General features: G+C 36.5%; 6 protein-coding genes across 6 annotated transcripts; 4 read left to right on the top strand and 2 right to left on the bottom strand. All coding sequences in view use genetic code 12, as the record gives it.

Annotated features, from left to right (window-relative positions):
* Nucleotides 1-384: 384 nt before the first annotated feature.
* SNO1 (Senecionine N-oxygenase) lies at nt 385-1,098 on the bottom strand (the record flags this gene model as incomplete). Its single annotated transcript, XM_001526720.1, has 1 exon — nt 385-1,098. One exon carries the CDS (start codon nt 1,096-1,098, stop codon nt 385-387), a length of 714 nt encoding a protein of 237 aa, XP_001526770.2.
* Nucleotides 1,099-2,698: 1,600 nt separating this feature from the next.
* Nucleotides 2,699-3,577, top strand: SNZ1 (Pyridoxal 5'-phosphate synthase subunit snz1; the record flags this gene model as incomplete). The annotated part of the gene is made up of 1 exon (XM_001526719.2): nt 2,699-3,577. One exon carries the CDS (start codon nt 2,699-2,701, stop codon nt 3,575-3,577), a length of 879 nt encoding a protein of 292 aa, XP_001526769.2.
* A 3,965-nt stretch (nt 3,578-7,542) lies between these two features.
* DIP5 (amino acid transporter) lies at nt 7,543-9,309 on the top strand (the record flags this gene model as incomplete). Its single annotated transcript, XM_001526718.1, has 1 exon — nt 7,543-9,309. One exon carries the CDS (start codon nt 7,543-7,545, stop codon nt 9,307-9,309), a length of 1,767 nt encoding a protein of 588 aa, XP_001526768.2.
* A 529-nt stretch (nt 9,310-9,838) lies between these two features.
* SET6 (Histone-lysine N-methyltransferase set-6) lies at nt 9,839-10,984 on the top strand (the record flags this gene model as incomplete). The annotated part of the gene is made up of 1 exon (XM_001526717.2): nt 9,839-10,984. The coding sequence occupies one exon, from the start codon at nt 9,839-9,841 to the stop codon at nt 10,982-10,984; it is 1,146 nt and encodes a 381-aa protein (XP_001526767.2).
* A 114-nt stretch (nt 10,985-11,098) lies between these two features.
* On the bottom strand, nt 11,099-12,571 carry PVL30_001567 (uncharacterized protein; the record flags this gene model as incomplete). The annotated part of the gene is made up of 1 exon (XM_001526716.2): nt 11,099-12,571. One exon carries the CDS (start codon nt 12,569-12,571, stop codon nt 11,099-11,101), a length of 1,473 nt encoding a protein of 490 aa, XP_001526766.2.
* Nucleotides 12,572-13,734: 1,163 nt separating this feature from the next.
* Nucleotides 13,735-15,258, top strand: PVL30_001566 (uncharacterized protein; the record flags this gene model as incomplete). Its single annotated transcript, XM_001526715.2, has 1 exon — nt 13,735-15,258. The coding sequence occupies one exon, from the start codon at nt 13,735-13,737 to the stop codon at nt 15,256-15,258; it is 1,524 nt and encodes a 507-aa protein (XP_001526765.2).
* Between the last annotated feature and the right edge of the window lie 133 nt (nt 15,259-15,391).

Genomic DNA, 15,391 nt, shown 5'->3' with positions numbered 1-15,391 from the left:
TTAGTTTCCTCTTTGTTAATTCTCTTATTTTTTTTATTTTGGTTTTTTTGGTTTTTTTGGTTTTTTTTTTTTTTATCTATTGATGCTGCCACAATTATGAAACCCCAAAGATTTTGATAACGTTGAAAAACAAGCAAGAGAATATAGATTTGTGGAGATGAAAGATAAAAAAAAATTGAAAAAGAATTGGAAAAAAAATTGCTTTATCAATAATTAAAAGAATCCATGTTTCGCTTGGAAGAAAAGAAAGAAAAACTAAGCAATTGGACCAAAGATGTTATATCAAAAGCAAGCTTGTTTCCTTTTTTTTTTTTGTTTTCAGAAAACATGAAAATATCAAAGTAGGGCGATGGTTTATATGAAAAAAATTTTTTTATCTATTTTTTAAATTACAAATTCGTCTATAAACCATTGATGGAATCGGTAGTCATCCGCCAACTCGGGGTGGAACGATGTACCAAGTATGCGTCCTTGTCGTACGGCAACAATCAAATCGTTTTTGTCCAGTTCTAATTGGTATAATACTTGCACTTTCTCGGTATTAGTAGATGTGTTGTTTCCAGATTTTGGTATTTTTGTAAGCACTGAGGAATCGTTTTCTGCAAATATTTTGGTAACCACTGGTGCTCTAATAAACACTGCAGGAAAGTTATTGCAGTTGGGGATAAATTTACTAAAGTCCAAATTCGTCACAAAGGAGTCCAACTGGCGACCAAATGCGTTTCTGTTTGTTTCTATACTCAAGCCACCTAAACATTTCTGGTTTTCCAAGCCATTTTGTATTTGTTTGGACAAAAATATGAGTCCGGCGCATGTTCCCCAAACGGTTTTGTTTTCATCAGCGACAAAGGCGTAGAGATGTGGAAGTAAATTTGTTCTTTCGGCAATGTATGACATGGAACTGCTTTCTCCTCCGGGGATAACGAGTGCGTCACATTGTTGTAGCTCTTCCTTTGTCTTTATGGGGATGATGGTGAATGTGTAGCTGAGGTAATTATCTGAGTTTAACTGGATTGCCTTGTTGAAGTACTCTATATGTTCAATGAATGCACCTTGAAGTGCAAGTACACCAATAACTTTTTTCTTTGTGGTAGTCATGATGTGGAAACAAAAGAAGAAGAAAAAAAGAAGAAAAGAGTAGTAATGAAATGAGTTTATTGAAGTAGTTGGGAAAAGAGTGCTAATGGACGAGGTGACGAGGTAACGTAATTTGGTCTTTTCCTGGTTCTTCTTCTCTCTACTTTTAATTCATTTATAGAATGTATATATATATAATTATACTTATATATATATTTCTATACTATTATGTATAGATATATATCTTTACTATAGGAAGAGGCAAACGGTAGGGCGAGGAAAGGGAGGCTTGTTGAGGTGAAGTAAGATAGTGGTTGCTTTGATTAAAGAGGATGCCTTAAGTTATACAATTATGTAGGTTAGTTTGTGATCCAATTGCATACTGTATAGTCATCTCTTGATATAAGTTGAAGTTGTTTTAAAATCCCCCCCAAAAAAAGAGAACAAAATTTTTTGACTTCTTCACGTCAAATGATGTAGAATTATAGGAGCGGGGGGATGGAAGGGGAAGCGGAGAGAGGAGGGAGTTGAAAGGAGATAAGAAGGGTTCTGGGGTAGGAAGGTGAAAAATCAAGCACAAAACGGATTCCACACAGCCGAAAATGATAATACAAATAAAAAATAATATAAAAAAAATAAGAATAAAATATGACACTGTTGACTCTCAAAAGCACAAATTGTAGTGACACAAACGGTTAACCTCGGAGGTTGAACTTGGAAGGATTCCTACTAAGTTTTGGGCTTCCCCCCCCCCTCTCCATATATTTGAAAAAAAATACGATCGAATCAATGATTAAAGGTGCTTTTTTTCTTTCTATTTCTATGACAAATATGTCAATTGAGCCAACATTGTATAAAATTGGAAAACGAAAAAAAAAAAATCACAAACAAACGAACAATTAAATAGATGGGTTGTATAATCTGGTCAACCAATAATCGTTGCAGTTCCTACTACACTAAAGTGAGTCACATATACCTCAAAGTAACCTAAGCGCATGGATATTAGCTATTACGTAATTTGTACAGGATTGCATATACGGCCCCTATTGTTCTTCTCTTTTTAATCTCAAGCATAGTTAAAGTTATGGTAAAAGTAAAGAAAGTGAAGGCAAAAAAGAAGAAAAGGAAAAAAAGGAAAAAGAAATTACTGAGACAAAATAGGTATTGACAACTAATTGGACTATTGTATTGTGACTAACCCATTGATGGAGAAGTCAAAGTTGTCGGGCCAAGTCAAAATAAAAAGAAAAAAACAAACATACTTTTCCTACCGATCTCTATTCTGTTTGCAAGTACTAAATGAAAACGGGGTAAATTTTAATAGAATATAGTGCTAACAATTTCTGCTCGGCCCAATAATAATAATAATATCAGCTTCATTAATTTTTTTTTTAGCACTCAGTATTACTACTTAGAATTACTACTTAGTATTATTAGTCAGTAACTGCAACTAGTATCAGTACTATAAATTTATTCAACAATTTTTCCAATTTTTTCAAAAATACTTATTCCCATTTTCATCAAACTATTATTCATAAACCAGTCTATTATACTATTTTTCTTGCAAAATAAAACAGCAATATCAACATCAACCACAACAAAAGAATTAAAAAAAAAAATAATGTCAGAGTTTAAAGTCAAGGCCGGATTGGCTCAAATGTTGAAAGGCGGTGTTATTATGGATGTGGTGAATGCTGAGCAGGCCAAGATTGCCGAGAAGGCCGGTGCGTGTGCGGTGATGGCACTTGAAAGAATTCCTGCCGAGATGAGGAAATCCAACCAAGTTTGTAGAATGTCTGATCCAAAGATGATTAAGGATATTATGGAGAATGTCAAAATTCCAGTAATGGCCAAGGTGAGAATTGGTCATTTTACCGAGTCGCAGATTTTGGAGGCGCTTGGGGTTGATTATATTGATGAGAGTGAGGTGTTGACACCGGCAGATACGGTGGACCACATTGATAAACGCAAGTACAAGGTTCCATTTGTATGTGGAGCTAGGAACTTGGGAGAGGCATTGAGGAGAATCAATGAAGGTGCAGCAATGATTAGGTGCAAGGGTGAGGCAGGTACGGGTGATGTTTCTTCTGCTGTGGACCATATCAAAACAATTCGCAAGGAGATTTTGGAGGCAAGTAAGTTGAAGACGGAGAAAGAGGTTGTTGCCTTGGCGCAAGTGTTGAGGGTTCCAGTTGATCTTGTGATTCAAGTTGTTGAGTTAAAGAGGTTACCGGTGGTGACATTTGCTGCTGGTGGTATTGCTACGCCAGCTGATGCTGCGTTATTGATGCAGTTGGGGTGTGATGGTGTGTTTGTTGGTTCAGGTATATTCAAGTCGAGTGATCCTGCAAAATTGGCCAAGGCCATTGTCAATGCCACTACCCATTACGATGATGCAGCAAAGTTGTTGGAGTTTTCGACTGATTTGGGTGACTTGATGGCAGGTATTTCAATTGACTCGATTAAAGAAAATGAAAAGTTGGAGAAAAGAGGTTGGTAAACAAAAAAAAAAAGAGAAAATAAAAACAGGTGTATGTAAATGAAGAAAAAAAAAAAGGGGAGAAAATTTCGGAGTAACTTGTAAAAGATCAAGGGTACAATATAATCTGATTGTATATAAAAGTGTTTAGAGACATTGAATGTTAAGCGAGAAAGAAGTTTGTGTGTGGGGGAGGGTGTGTGTGTTGCAGTTAAGGTGAGGGGGGAAGTTGGTAGTAATAAATGCATATATAAATTTTAATCTTTTATTTTATTTTATTTTATTATTTATTTAATTATTCTGTTTTGGTAGCTGTTCACTTATTGAAACTTTGTGTTTTGTTCAGGAGAGCTGGGGTAAAGGTACGCAGACAACAAGTTAGTGGTGAAAAAATAAAACGAACAAAAAATAAATAAATTAAAAATAAATAAAATCAAAGTTATGATTTGTTCAAATCGCCGTACATAGTTGAGAATCAAATTATTGAAGAAGAAGAAGACGAAGAAAAAAGAAAAGGAATAGAATCATAGAGACATGGAAGATGAAGAGGGAATAAAAGAAATGAATAACCCTTGAGATCCTCTTTTCTGGAGTGCAACTAAACCAATTCAAGGATTTAGTACATACTAAATAGTTCCGCTTCATTTCCTCTTCTTCCTCTTCCCCCTCTTCCGCCATACACACAACTTTTGGCATATACTATATACACATACTTTTCTTGTTTTTCCTCCTATTCTGTTTTACAGGTGTAGATGTAGGTGTATGTATATGTGTGAGTGTGAGTGACTGTGATCGAGGGGGAGGGGAAAGGGAAAGAAGGGAGGGAGGCTGGAAGATGTGGAATACAAGTCCGAAGTAGATTCACTTGTGTATTTTTGTCTATAGAGATATAAGAAACCTCTAAATTTAGATGAAACTACGATCCGATCCAAGTTCTTTGTAATTCCCTTCTTATGATTTGGTTCTCTGGACACCCCTACCCCCCACACATTAAGAAAGTAAAAAAAATATTATAAAAAAAAAAAAAGGAAAAGAATCAGTTGATTTAATCCAACGGTACGGCAATATTAATCCTTCAAAGGATGATGAAGTAACAAGCACAAGAAAAACACAAAACACAAAACACAAACACGTATATATACATATACACATAGACAAAAAAACAAACAACAAAAACGGATAAAAGCAAATTAGGTAAAGGAAGGTGTGAGGAGAACTTTTGGTATGGAAATTAATGTCCGAAAAGAAAAAGAGAAAAGAAAAGAAAAAGTAACAAAGAGCTACTTTGTGTGGATGGTGTGCGCGATGATTGAAGGACGAGGCGGGTCTCACTAGGAATTTGGTGAGAGCGCAAGAAACTGACGGGTGCCATTTTGTGTTTTAGCGATGGCTTAGCTGGATTAATTACGGATAGCCGTACCCGATTGCCCTATAACCCAAAAAAAAAGAACAACAAAAAAAGAAAAAGAGAAAACCAAGTACACTATAAAGGATTCCGCCCTTTTTTTTTTTCTTATATACATCTTCCTTTACTATATACTTATTCCTTACTTGTAATATATTAGATACTTGGATAGTTGGATGGTTAGGTATAGTTGGATAGTTAGATAGCAATACATGATACTGCATCTTATAAGCGAAGCTAAAAAACAGAGATTTATTGACTAGCATTTGGTTTGGTTTGATTTGGTTTGCTTTTTATTTTAAGTCGGGTGGGGGAAGACAGGCAAAAAGAAAAAAAAAAAAAGAGATAAAATTTAAATACAAATGTTTAATGACGACAATGAGGATGGTATAACAACACAAAGTAAATACTTATAATCTATTAATTTTTTTTTTCTTTTTTTGCCAAGAATTGTGCTTTGGGGTCTTCTCATACACTGTCACTTGTTGGAGTAGAGTGGTCCCCCCGTTGATAACCGCCGAGTGTGTACATCTTCTCCAACTCTGTGTAAAAGTGGAACGGCGTTTTCCTGTCACCAGAAATTCCTTCTATTTTATTTTATTTTATTTTTTTTTTTATTTTATCTTTATTTTTTTATTTTTTTATTCTTCATTTTGCCTCCACTAACGACAACAAACCTTGGAGTGTGGTACTTTACATATTATAGAAGTAGGCTAATTAGTGTCACTCAAACACTATGCAAATGATTTTAGCAACTGGGCAAAGGTAGTAACGGATGTTTGAAACAAGTAGTGTTGTGAATGGCCTACAGAGCAAAGGTTGTTGCCTGCCTCTTTCTTTTTCTTTTTCTTTTTCTTTTTCTTTTTCTTTTTCTCTTTCCTTCTTCTCCAGCCCATCTAGACGAACTCTGCTGTAACACTGTTTCACAATCTCAAGTGTCACCTGCCTTGTACTACTCAATTTGGCTTATCTCTATAGCACAAAATAAAACTTTATACAAAAGCAAAACTCTCTTGGTGGATCACAATATATTTTCTTTATTTTTTTATTATTTATTATTTATTTTTGTCATTTTTTTCAACCTTTTATTTTTTTGCTTGGCGTATTTCAGGGCAAGTGTCAAAAATTCATTTCTTGTTCTTGTTCTTGTTCTTCTACGTTGTCTCTTTATCTTTTATCTTCTGATTTTTTTTTTCTTTCTTTCTTTTCAATTATGGTCAGAAGAATTGGAAATGTAGAGATAGCAGAACAAGTATTATGTGTACAGGGAATAGGAGAATACTGCTTGTAATAACAAACTGTTTTGCTAAGAAATAAGAAAAAGAAAAGACAAGACAAGACAAGACAAGACAAGACAAGACAAGACAAGACAAGAAAGAAGGAGCAAGGATTTACCCACTTGGACAGATTAATGTTTCCTCTGATAAGCAAATTCACTCAGTAATCATCTATAGTCTAATTTGCCAATGGTTATCTCTGTACACAACATCACATATCATATATCTGTAATAAGGGAGGGAGCTCTACACACACTAGCAGTATAGCTAAGCATAAGAAGAAGGAAAAAGAAAAAAGAAAGCAAAAAAAGAATTTTTAACAAACAAAGAAACAAACAAGCATCAGGCTCAGTCATTTTATTTATTATTCCTCATGGAGCCTATATCATCAACTCCAAGTTTCAAGATTGGCAATAAACGTAACTGCAAGTAGCACACATAGGAAGAACAAACTAATAAGAGGATAGAGATAGAAAACAAAATAAAAAACAAAATACTAAAAACAAAATTGAAAAACAAAGGCAACGGCCAGGGCAAGGGCAAGGGCAAAGGCAAACCGCAACAATCTCTAACGATTTCTCTCCACTTTGAATTCCTCTGCTTTGAATGACTTTTTCTTTTCCCTCACGCCGTGATGCTACCAAAAATGTTGTTGCTGCTGCTGCTGCTGCTTCTGCTGGCGGTGGTAGTGGTGATGATAATGATGAATATGGAACGTATGACAGTTGTTAGAGATATCCCGTATGCAATGGTGTGTTACACAAAAATGGGGGTAAACTATAGCTTTTACTATTTCGGAATTTTTATTTTTTTTATTTTTATTTTTTTATTTTATTTCTTTATTTTATTTCTTTATTTTTTTTTTTATTTTTTATTTTATTTCTTTATTTTTTATTTTATTTTTATTTTTTATTTTTTTTTATTTTTTTTCTCCACTATTTTGTGCTTGTTCCTCTTTTCACAACAATCTGCAAAACAGCCATTTGGGAACTGGAGATGGGGATGCTTTTGCAAAGTATATATATATATATATATATTCTAGACATCATCCCACCATGATTTACAATTTTGATTTTTATTTCTTTTCCTTTTATTCTTGATTTATTCTGTAGTACTTCTCGTCCCAATTTTTTCATTTAGACGTTTAAATCAAAACTATACTTGTTACTACTGTTACTTCTTATTTTGTTCACATTCTTTTTCTAATTTGGGTACAGCTCAGAGAAAAGACAATATAATTTTGCTTTGCTAATTGCATAATTACAAATATTTATAACAAACATCACACTAACACACCCCATAACATGGTGTTGGAAAACAAACATAGTCCCGATATTGAGGAAAAGAATGTTGGTTCTTACTCGGGCGGAGACGACTTGACCAGCGCCCTCTCGCGTCACACCCAGGAATACGACTTGTACGTGGCAAGATCAACACCCTCAGCCATCGTCCAGGAAGATGGCCACCAACTACACCGCTCATTAAGCGCAAGACACACCTCGATGATTGCTATTGGTGGTGCCTTGGGTACCGGTCTTTTGATTGGTACAGGAAGCGCACTTAAAACTGCAGGACCAGGCGCAATCCTCGTGTCCTACAGTCTTATTGGATTTGTCGTCTACATTGTTATGACCGCATTGGCCGAACTCAGTTGCTTTATCCCACTTAATGGATTTGCAAACTATGGTAAAAGATATAGTGACGAGGCATTGGGCTTTGCCTGTGGTTACATTTACTTGGTCAAATACCTCATCTTGCCAGCAAATCAATTAACTGCAGGCGCACTAACCATGCAATACTGGGTCAGCCGTGACAAGGTCAACCCCGGTGTATGGATCACCGTGTTTTTGGTAGTCATCGTTGTCATAAATTTCCTTGGTGTGCGTGTGTTTGGAGAAATTGAATTTTTCATTAGTTCGTTAAAAGTGCTCACATGCTTGGGGCTCATCCTACTCTTGTGGGTTATCGCCTTGGGTGGTGGACCAACACACGATAGAATCGGCTTTAGATACTGGAAAGACCCCGGTGCATTTATACCATATTACAGTGCAGACAAGGATCTTCTCATTGGAGGCGCCAAGGGAAGATTCGTGTCGTTTGTTGCCAGCTTGATTACCAGTGTCTTTGCATACTTGGGCACAGAATTGGTTGCCATCACATTTGCTGAATTGAAAAACCCAAGAAAAGCGATCCCAAAAGCCATTCGCTTAACCCTCTACAGAATCCTCGTGTTTTACGTGCTTTCCATCTTGTTTCTCGGTATGTGTGTTTCGTCACGTGACCCACTCTTGATGAGTGCCTCGGGAACCAATGCCGGTGCTTCACCATTTGTCATTGCCATCAAGAATGCTAGAATTGGAGGATTGGACTCAGTCATCAATGCATGCATTCTCTTGTTTGTTCTTTCTGCGGCAAACTCTGACATGTATGTTTGCAGTCGATCCCTCTATTCCTTGGCAGCCGATGGCTATGCTCCCAAATTCTTTACCAAAACAAATAGACTCGGTGTCCCATACTATGGTGTCGCAGTCTCAGTATTGTTTTGTTTATTGGCTTATATGAATGTTAGTTCAGGATCTCAAGTTGTGTTTGGTTACTTTGTCAACTTGGTCTCGCTCACTGGTTTAATTGCTTGGTCGTGTATTTTAATTTTCCACATTTGTTTTATGAGAGCATTGAAAGCACAAGGCTTTGACAGAAAGAGAGACTTGGCATTTAGATCACCTATGCAACCATATGCAACTTACTTCAGTTTGGCTATATGCATCTTGGTCATTTTCATCAAGAACTTTACCGTGTTTTTGGGCGATGAATTTGACTACAAAAACTTTATTACTGGTTACCTCATGTTGCCAGTGCTGATTATCCTTTATCTCGGATACAAGATTTGGAAAAAGACCAAATGGTTGAGTCCACAAGAAGTGGATTTGAATACATTCAGAGACGTTGTCGATGCCGAATATGAGAAATTTCAAGCCGAAGATGCTGAAAGAAAAGCCATTAGAGAAGCCGAGGGGAAAAGATTCGACCGCGAATGGTTTTACGAAAAGTTTCTTGGATGGATTTTTTAAAGCAATTGGTGAAACTAAAGGGAAAAACAGGGGGGAAAAGAAATGGGAGAAAAGAAGAGTTTTTTTTTTATTTTTATTATTATTTTCCTTTACTTTTTGTTTCTTTCAAGGTATAGCCACGAAGTAATATTTAGATTAGATTTCATTTGTATTTATAATTGACAGTCACTCATTACTATGATACTTGGTAAAACTGTGATATAATAATTGGCCAACGATGTGAAAAAGAGAAACGTGAAAAAGAAGCGTAAAAAACAAAAGGAAGATAAAAAAAAAACCGCAGAATCTTTATCAATCAGCTTTCAGTTTTCTAGTTTCTATACTCTTTGCAATTATCCATTCTTAATTTTCTTTGCGCGTCTGCGAAATGTTACATCTACGAGATGAGTGTTTCACAAAAAGTAAACTTGCATCTTGAAATTTGTATACCCAGATATATATCTATATCTATATCTATACTACTATTTATACAACTCAGGAGTAACCCTGGAATTCACAGCAACAAACTTTGCTACACATTTACTTGATTATGGAGAACCACATCTCCCCCTATTTCCATATTGCCGCAACAAAATATGGAGGCCGAGGTTGTTTTGCAAACAATAATATAGCTTTAAATACCCAGATCCACCAGTGTCCCGCACCCATTGGCTTCACGATCTCACGACCGTTTAAAAAAGAAGTATGTTCTTGGTGCTACGAGTATCAACATGGGAGTTATGCCAAAGTCAAGATTGCACAACTGTTTGGTAAGGATACCTGCTCCATAAACTTTTGTAGTGAAGTTTGCAAGATTAAATTTCAAACAATCGATGACAAAAAGAAGGTACTAGTGCAAAACTTGTTATCTGCCGAGAAAAATTATCTCGTAGGGTTGAATAAAACTGGAAACAATGGGAACGATGAAGATATGGAAGTAACTAAATTGAACAAGGAGTTTGAAGTTGATGATTATTCACGAGAGGAATGGGGCATAGTTCAAGAATGGGATGCACAAATTAGTCGAATGAAGGAATCAAAAAGACTAAATCATCTCGTACGACTAGATGACGGCGAGTTTTCAGAGGCTAAATACATAATTACTGTTTTGTTTCAAATGTATAAATACAGCAACAGCAACAACACCACAACTGTAGCCACAACCACAACCAAGTATTTTGAATCAGACTTTGATACGCAATTGGAAATGGAGCTCAATTTGTTTCAAACACTCCAGTCTACTGAGATGGAAAAGTACCACAAATACCCTTCCTTAGTCTCTTCCTATATTAAAATCTATAAATTTGTCAAAATCACATGCACCCCGGAATTGCAACCATTCATAACGCCACCAACGGTGAGATCAATTATCGGACGCAACCTTTCCAATGCATTTGGCCTTTGGTCAGAAACACAAGATTCAAATGAAGACAAGGAATTTCTTGGATTTGCCGTTTACCCATCAGCATCCTTCTTCAACCACTCGTGCGAACCAAATATCAAGAAAATCAGAGTCAAAAATGAACTCAAATTTGTTACGTTGCGAGAAATTGCTCCTGGCGAAGAGTTGTGTATCAATTATGGTAATTTTCAAAATGAAAACGTCAAAGAAAGGAAAAAACAATTAAGTGAATGGTTTTTCGACTGTGGATGCACAAAATGCGAGGCTGACTCTCAAAATGTAATTAAAGATTAGTTGCACCTTTATAACCGGCTGCAGCACTAGCACTAGAGAAATAGCAACAACAACAACAACAACATCAACAACATCAACAACAGAGATAAAGTAGAATACAATAGATCTCTTCAACTATGCAATCTCAAATTCTTTGTAGAACTCTTTAAACTCCTCACAGTCTTGCATTTCTTTTACTTTGGATTGCTGGCATTTATCCCATTGAACTCTATCTGGAAGTCTCAACATATGCGCTAGCACACGTCTAGGGAACTGAATATCAATTGGCTTTCCCAGATCTTGAATCTTGGCAATATACGTTTCCTTTTCATCCTTGCTTAAGCAAACGGTAAATTTAATAAACCCTGGAGCACACGAGTCCAACTCCTGATTCAGGACATTGGTGAATTTTTCAAATGATAATTTCTGATTCCGAGTGAACTTTTCATTGTTGAGCTGTACCCTATGGTTCAACGAAGTTTCAAATTTGTTCAATATCGACTCATACACCGGTATAAACTGTACATGATGATGTACATTGGTTGGTCTGTTCACTTCAAAGAATATCAATTTCAAAAATGGTTTTCTATTAGAGAATGCATCAATTAATGAATCTTGAAAACGGAGAATCTCCTGTTGTATTTCAAGCTCCTTTGAGCTGAGACAAGGTAAATGTTGTATGGGTATTATGATGCCATGACCTGAAAATGGCAAATCCCTATTGGATCGAGTGAGTGGCCCTTTTGCTATTGTGAAATATGTATGCGAACCAATCGATACAATCATGTGAGTCTCAGTTTTCGGATTGCTCAAACAAAAAAAGCACTGATCTGGGGTAATAGCAACTTTGGTCTTTTTTAATTGCAGATTTTGCACATCTTCCGTCAATTTCCTTTTAGATGTAAATGGATTATTTATAGTTTTAGTATCTTCTTCAGAACTACTACTACTACTACCATCTATGTTGAATGCGTAAAACCATTTGTCCGCACTCCCTTCTTGACCCAAACTTATAAACCTTGTTATTTCACCAGATGGCCATCTAAATGGTTCCAACTCGTAAAATTTGCCCTCTTGTCTTCCAACAGCAAAATGATATCTTGGTTTCACAATCTTTACCAATTCATCCACCATCTGATGTCCAACCAGGAGAAGCTCGCAATATCTTGCTATAACTTCGGGCCATTTGTATGTAAACAATACATCAACTTGAGGTAAATTTAGCTTGGTAAATTTCTCAATTGTCTCCTCTAGCACTGGTCCTGAAGTGATCATCATCACAATCCCCGTGACTAATTTGACAATGCTAAATGGCGGTTTAGCCAAAATTAAATTGTCGCGGATATCCACCAATGATGACGAAGCTGAAGATTCATTAACAATTTCGGTAATATCAGCCGAAAGTTCTTCTTCTTCTCCCTGAGCAAAATAAGTACTTTCTTGCAATTCAATATTGGGAATGTTTTGGTCTTTGGGAAAAACATCGCCTAGCAAAACAGTGGCATCAAAAGGTCCATTCTTGACATTTAGTTTATTAGCTTGACGAAATACTTTATCTAGATTGCTAGGATTTGGATTGAGCACCAATATTTTAGTTGTAGAGCTCATGTGTTGTTAGCTTTTTTTTGAAGTATAAAAGAAATACAACTATTCTGAAATATAGACAAGTATACAATATATTCATGTCTCAGAAGTTCAGATGGAGCGCAAAATTTTATTGCGCTTTGATTTGGTTGCGTGTGAGAGCAGAAGACAAAAGGATATAATGCAGCGGGACCTATTTATAATATTCAATTCCTTCCGACGGATATACAGAGTACCAAGGCTTCCAATGCTGTATCAGGTTTTGTTTTGCTTTTCCTTTTAATCCTTTTTGCAAGAAAATTGCATACCCTTTTACTCTTTCTTATAGTTTCAAAGCTCTACTACTTCATGCCGTTTTTTGACCACCTCCTAACAATCCCTGTAAGTCTCTGCAAATAGATTTAGTGATATATTTTTCATAAAGCAAAAGAAGTTATGCGCATTGGCCATTTTAGTTTGTTTAGAATGACTAGGTCAGTGTGCTGCGATTGATGGTATTAATGGTTGTTTCTGTTTGTTCTTGTTTCTTTCTTGGAACTTACTATGGTTAGTCAGAGAACCTTTATCTGGCTAATAGAAAAGTAAAACAAAGGAGGCATCCATAGTCCGGTCCAACAATGCCTCGTAGATCTAAAAATAACCATTATGTCAGTGCTTGTTAAAAAAAAAAGAAAGCTTAGTTAATATGATAAGGTCCTAGTTCATATATATATATATATATATTTATATTTATCCTATAACCAACTAAGAAATGAAAATAGAACTTCAAGACAGAAATAGAATATAAAAGAAAAGAAACGAAAAGAAGAGAATCGAATAAAAAAAGAAAAGAAAAGAAAAGATTAAAATTAAGACGGAAGAAAATGGTTTGATATCTCTCGGATATAATTGCATGGAAAAGGAACAGATCTTTACACATATTTCAAGATTACCAAAAAATTAAAGGACATAAGAGAACATTCTCTCCTTCTCCAATTTCTTTCTCTCTTTTTTTGTTCACACATACACACACACACACACACGCATACATACACACACAGATACCTTCTTTCCCACTTTCCCAACCAACCCACAGTTTTTATATACATTAAATATTACACACACCACGTCTCACTTGTTGAATCTTCAGATATCATTCACCACCGATACATAAACTTGACCAAAACACATTCACATTTACATAAGCAATGTCGTTACCACCCTCACCATCATCACCACCACCAGCAGCATCACCATCGTCACCATCATCACCATCATCACCACCAGCACCTTCATCATTTGAGCTGCGGTTTGAGACTTTGGTACAAAATGCTGTACGACAATCAGTTCAAGAACAACGGCCTTTATTTGTTTTCATCAAACATCAATCAGACCCCAGCTTAAACGAAACTTTTACAACTAAGTTTGTAACACCAAATGTGGAAGAAAAAATTGTCACAAATTTTGTTCTTTTAAAGTTGACTCCAGGAACAGTTGAGTTTGGCTACTTTGAGCAGTTATTTAAAAATTTATCAGCTCCAAGCTTTTACATAGTCAACCAGGGCAAAGTCGAAATCATAGTCACTGAATCAACTTCTGTCCACGCATTTGAACAGAAAATCATTGAGTTGAGCAAACAATCACAACAAGCAGTTGGTAGTAATGCCAGTGGTCCAAGCAATAATAGCGCTTTACCTACATCCGAAATCAGTGGCACAGATGTTAATTCAAATATTAATGTAGAAGGATCATCTGAATCGGCAAATTCTAACACACCCCAGCTTCAACCTCAATCATATCCACACGAGAATCAATCACAAGAGCACAATACACTCAGCGACCACGATAGATCTGTTTTGCGACATAAGCAAGAAGTAGCAGAACAACGACGCCAGCAAAAGCTTGAGAGACAAAGACTCCGTGACTTGCTAGAAGCGGATCGTCGAGAGAGACAGAGCCAAATGAGAGCTGAACAAATGAATTCACCTTCGTCGATATTAAAAAGTACTACTGCAACTCCAAAACACGATACAACACATTGCACTTTGGCTATCAAATTGTTTGACGGTAGTACCATCAAGCATGACTTTGAATCGCAACAAACTTTAACTGATGTACGAACGTACTTGGATGTTGAAGTCAAGGTGATCCCTTCTACTAGTAATATGCCTGCTTTTGCAACCACTTTCCAACCAACAGGTTACTCGTTTCATAGACCCACTTTGCCAAGAGTAACATATACAGAAGAACAAGAATCCAACACATTGGCGAGTTTAGATTTAGCACCTAGATCCATTCTCATTTTAAAACCAAACTATACAGATCTCAGCAAAGCAAATGATACTGCTCCAGACGGAGAAAAAGTAGGGCTCTTGAAAAGCATGTATCGAGGTATCGGCAGATTTGGTGCTGCATTATCGTCATTCTTTGACTATGGTGTCGACGATGTTCATAATCACTTGGCAGCAGCAGCTGCTGCTGCAGGATCAGCTACGGGAACCGGAGAAAGAGAAGAAGGCGTAGGTGCTGGTGCTGGTGCTGGTGCTGGTGCAAGCACAAGTACAAGTGTTGGAGCAGAACTTCACCATCTTCATCAACATTCACAAGAACATCATCAATTACAGCCAAGGGGCCATTCAATAGATACCCCACTAGACTTGCCATTCCCAGTTGCTCCCGGTTTAATATCAGTAGGTGACAGAGCATTATCTTCATCCTTAATTAGCATTTAAACTGATGAGAGAAACGATAGAAGTTCGATACATGCTGATTCGCGACCGCCTGAATCGCGTTCCTCAACTCCAAGATCCATTTCATTGAGTCGCATTCAGACCCTTCATGATTCCAATGACGCTCACGCTCCCA

This window comes from Lodderomyces elongisporus, chromosome 2, assembly GCF_030384665.1.
Source record: "Lodderomyces elongisporus chromosome 2, complete sequence".
Lineage (NCBI taxonomy): Eukaryota > Fungi > Ascomycota > Pichiomycetes > Serinales > Debaryomycetaceae > Lodderomyces > Lodderomyces elongisporus.
This window is presented reverse-complemented; position numbering and strand designations above follow the sequence as displayed.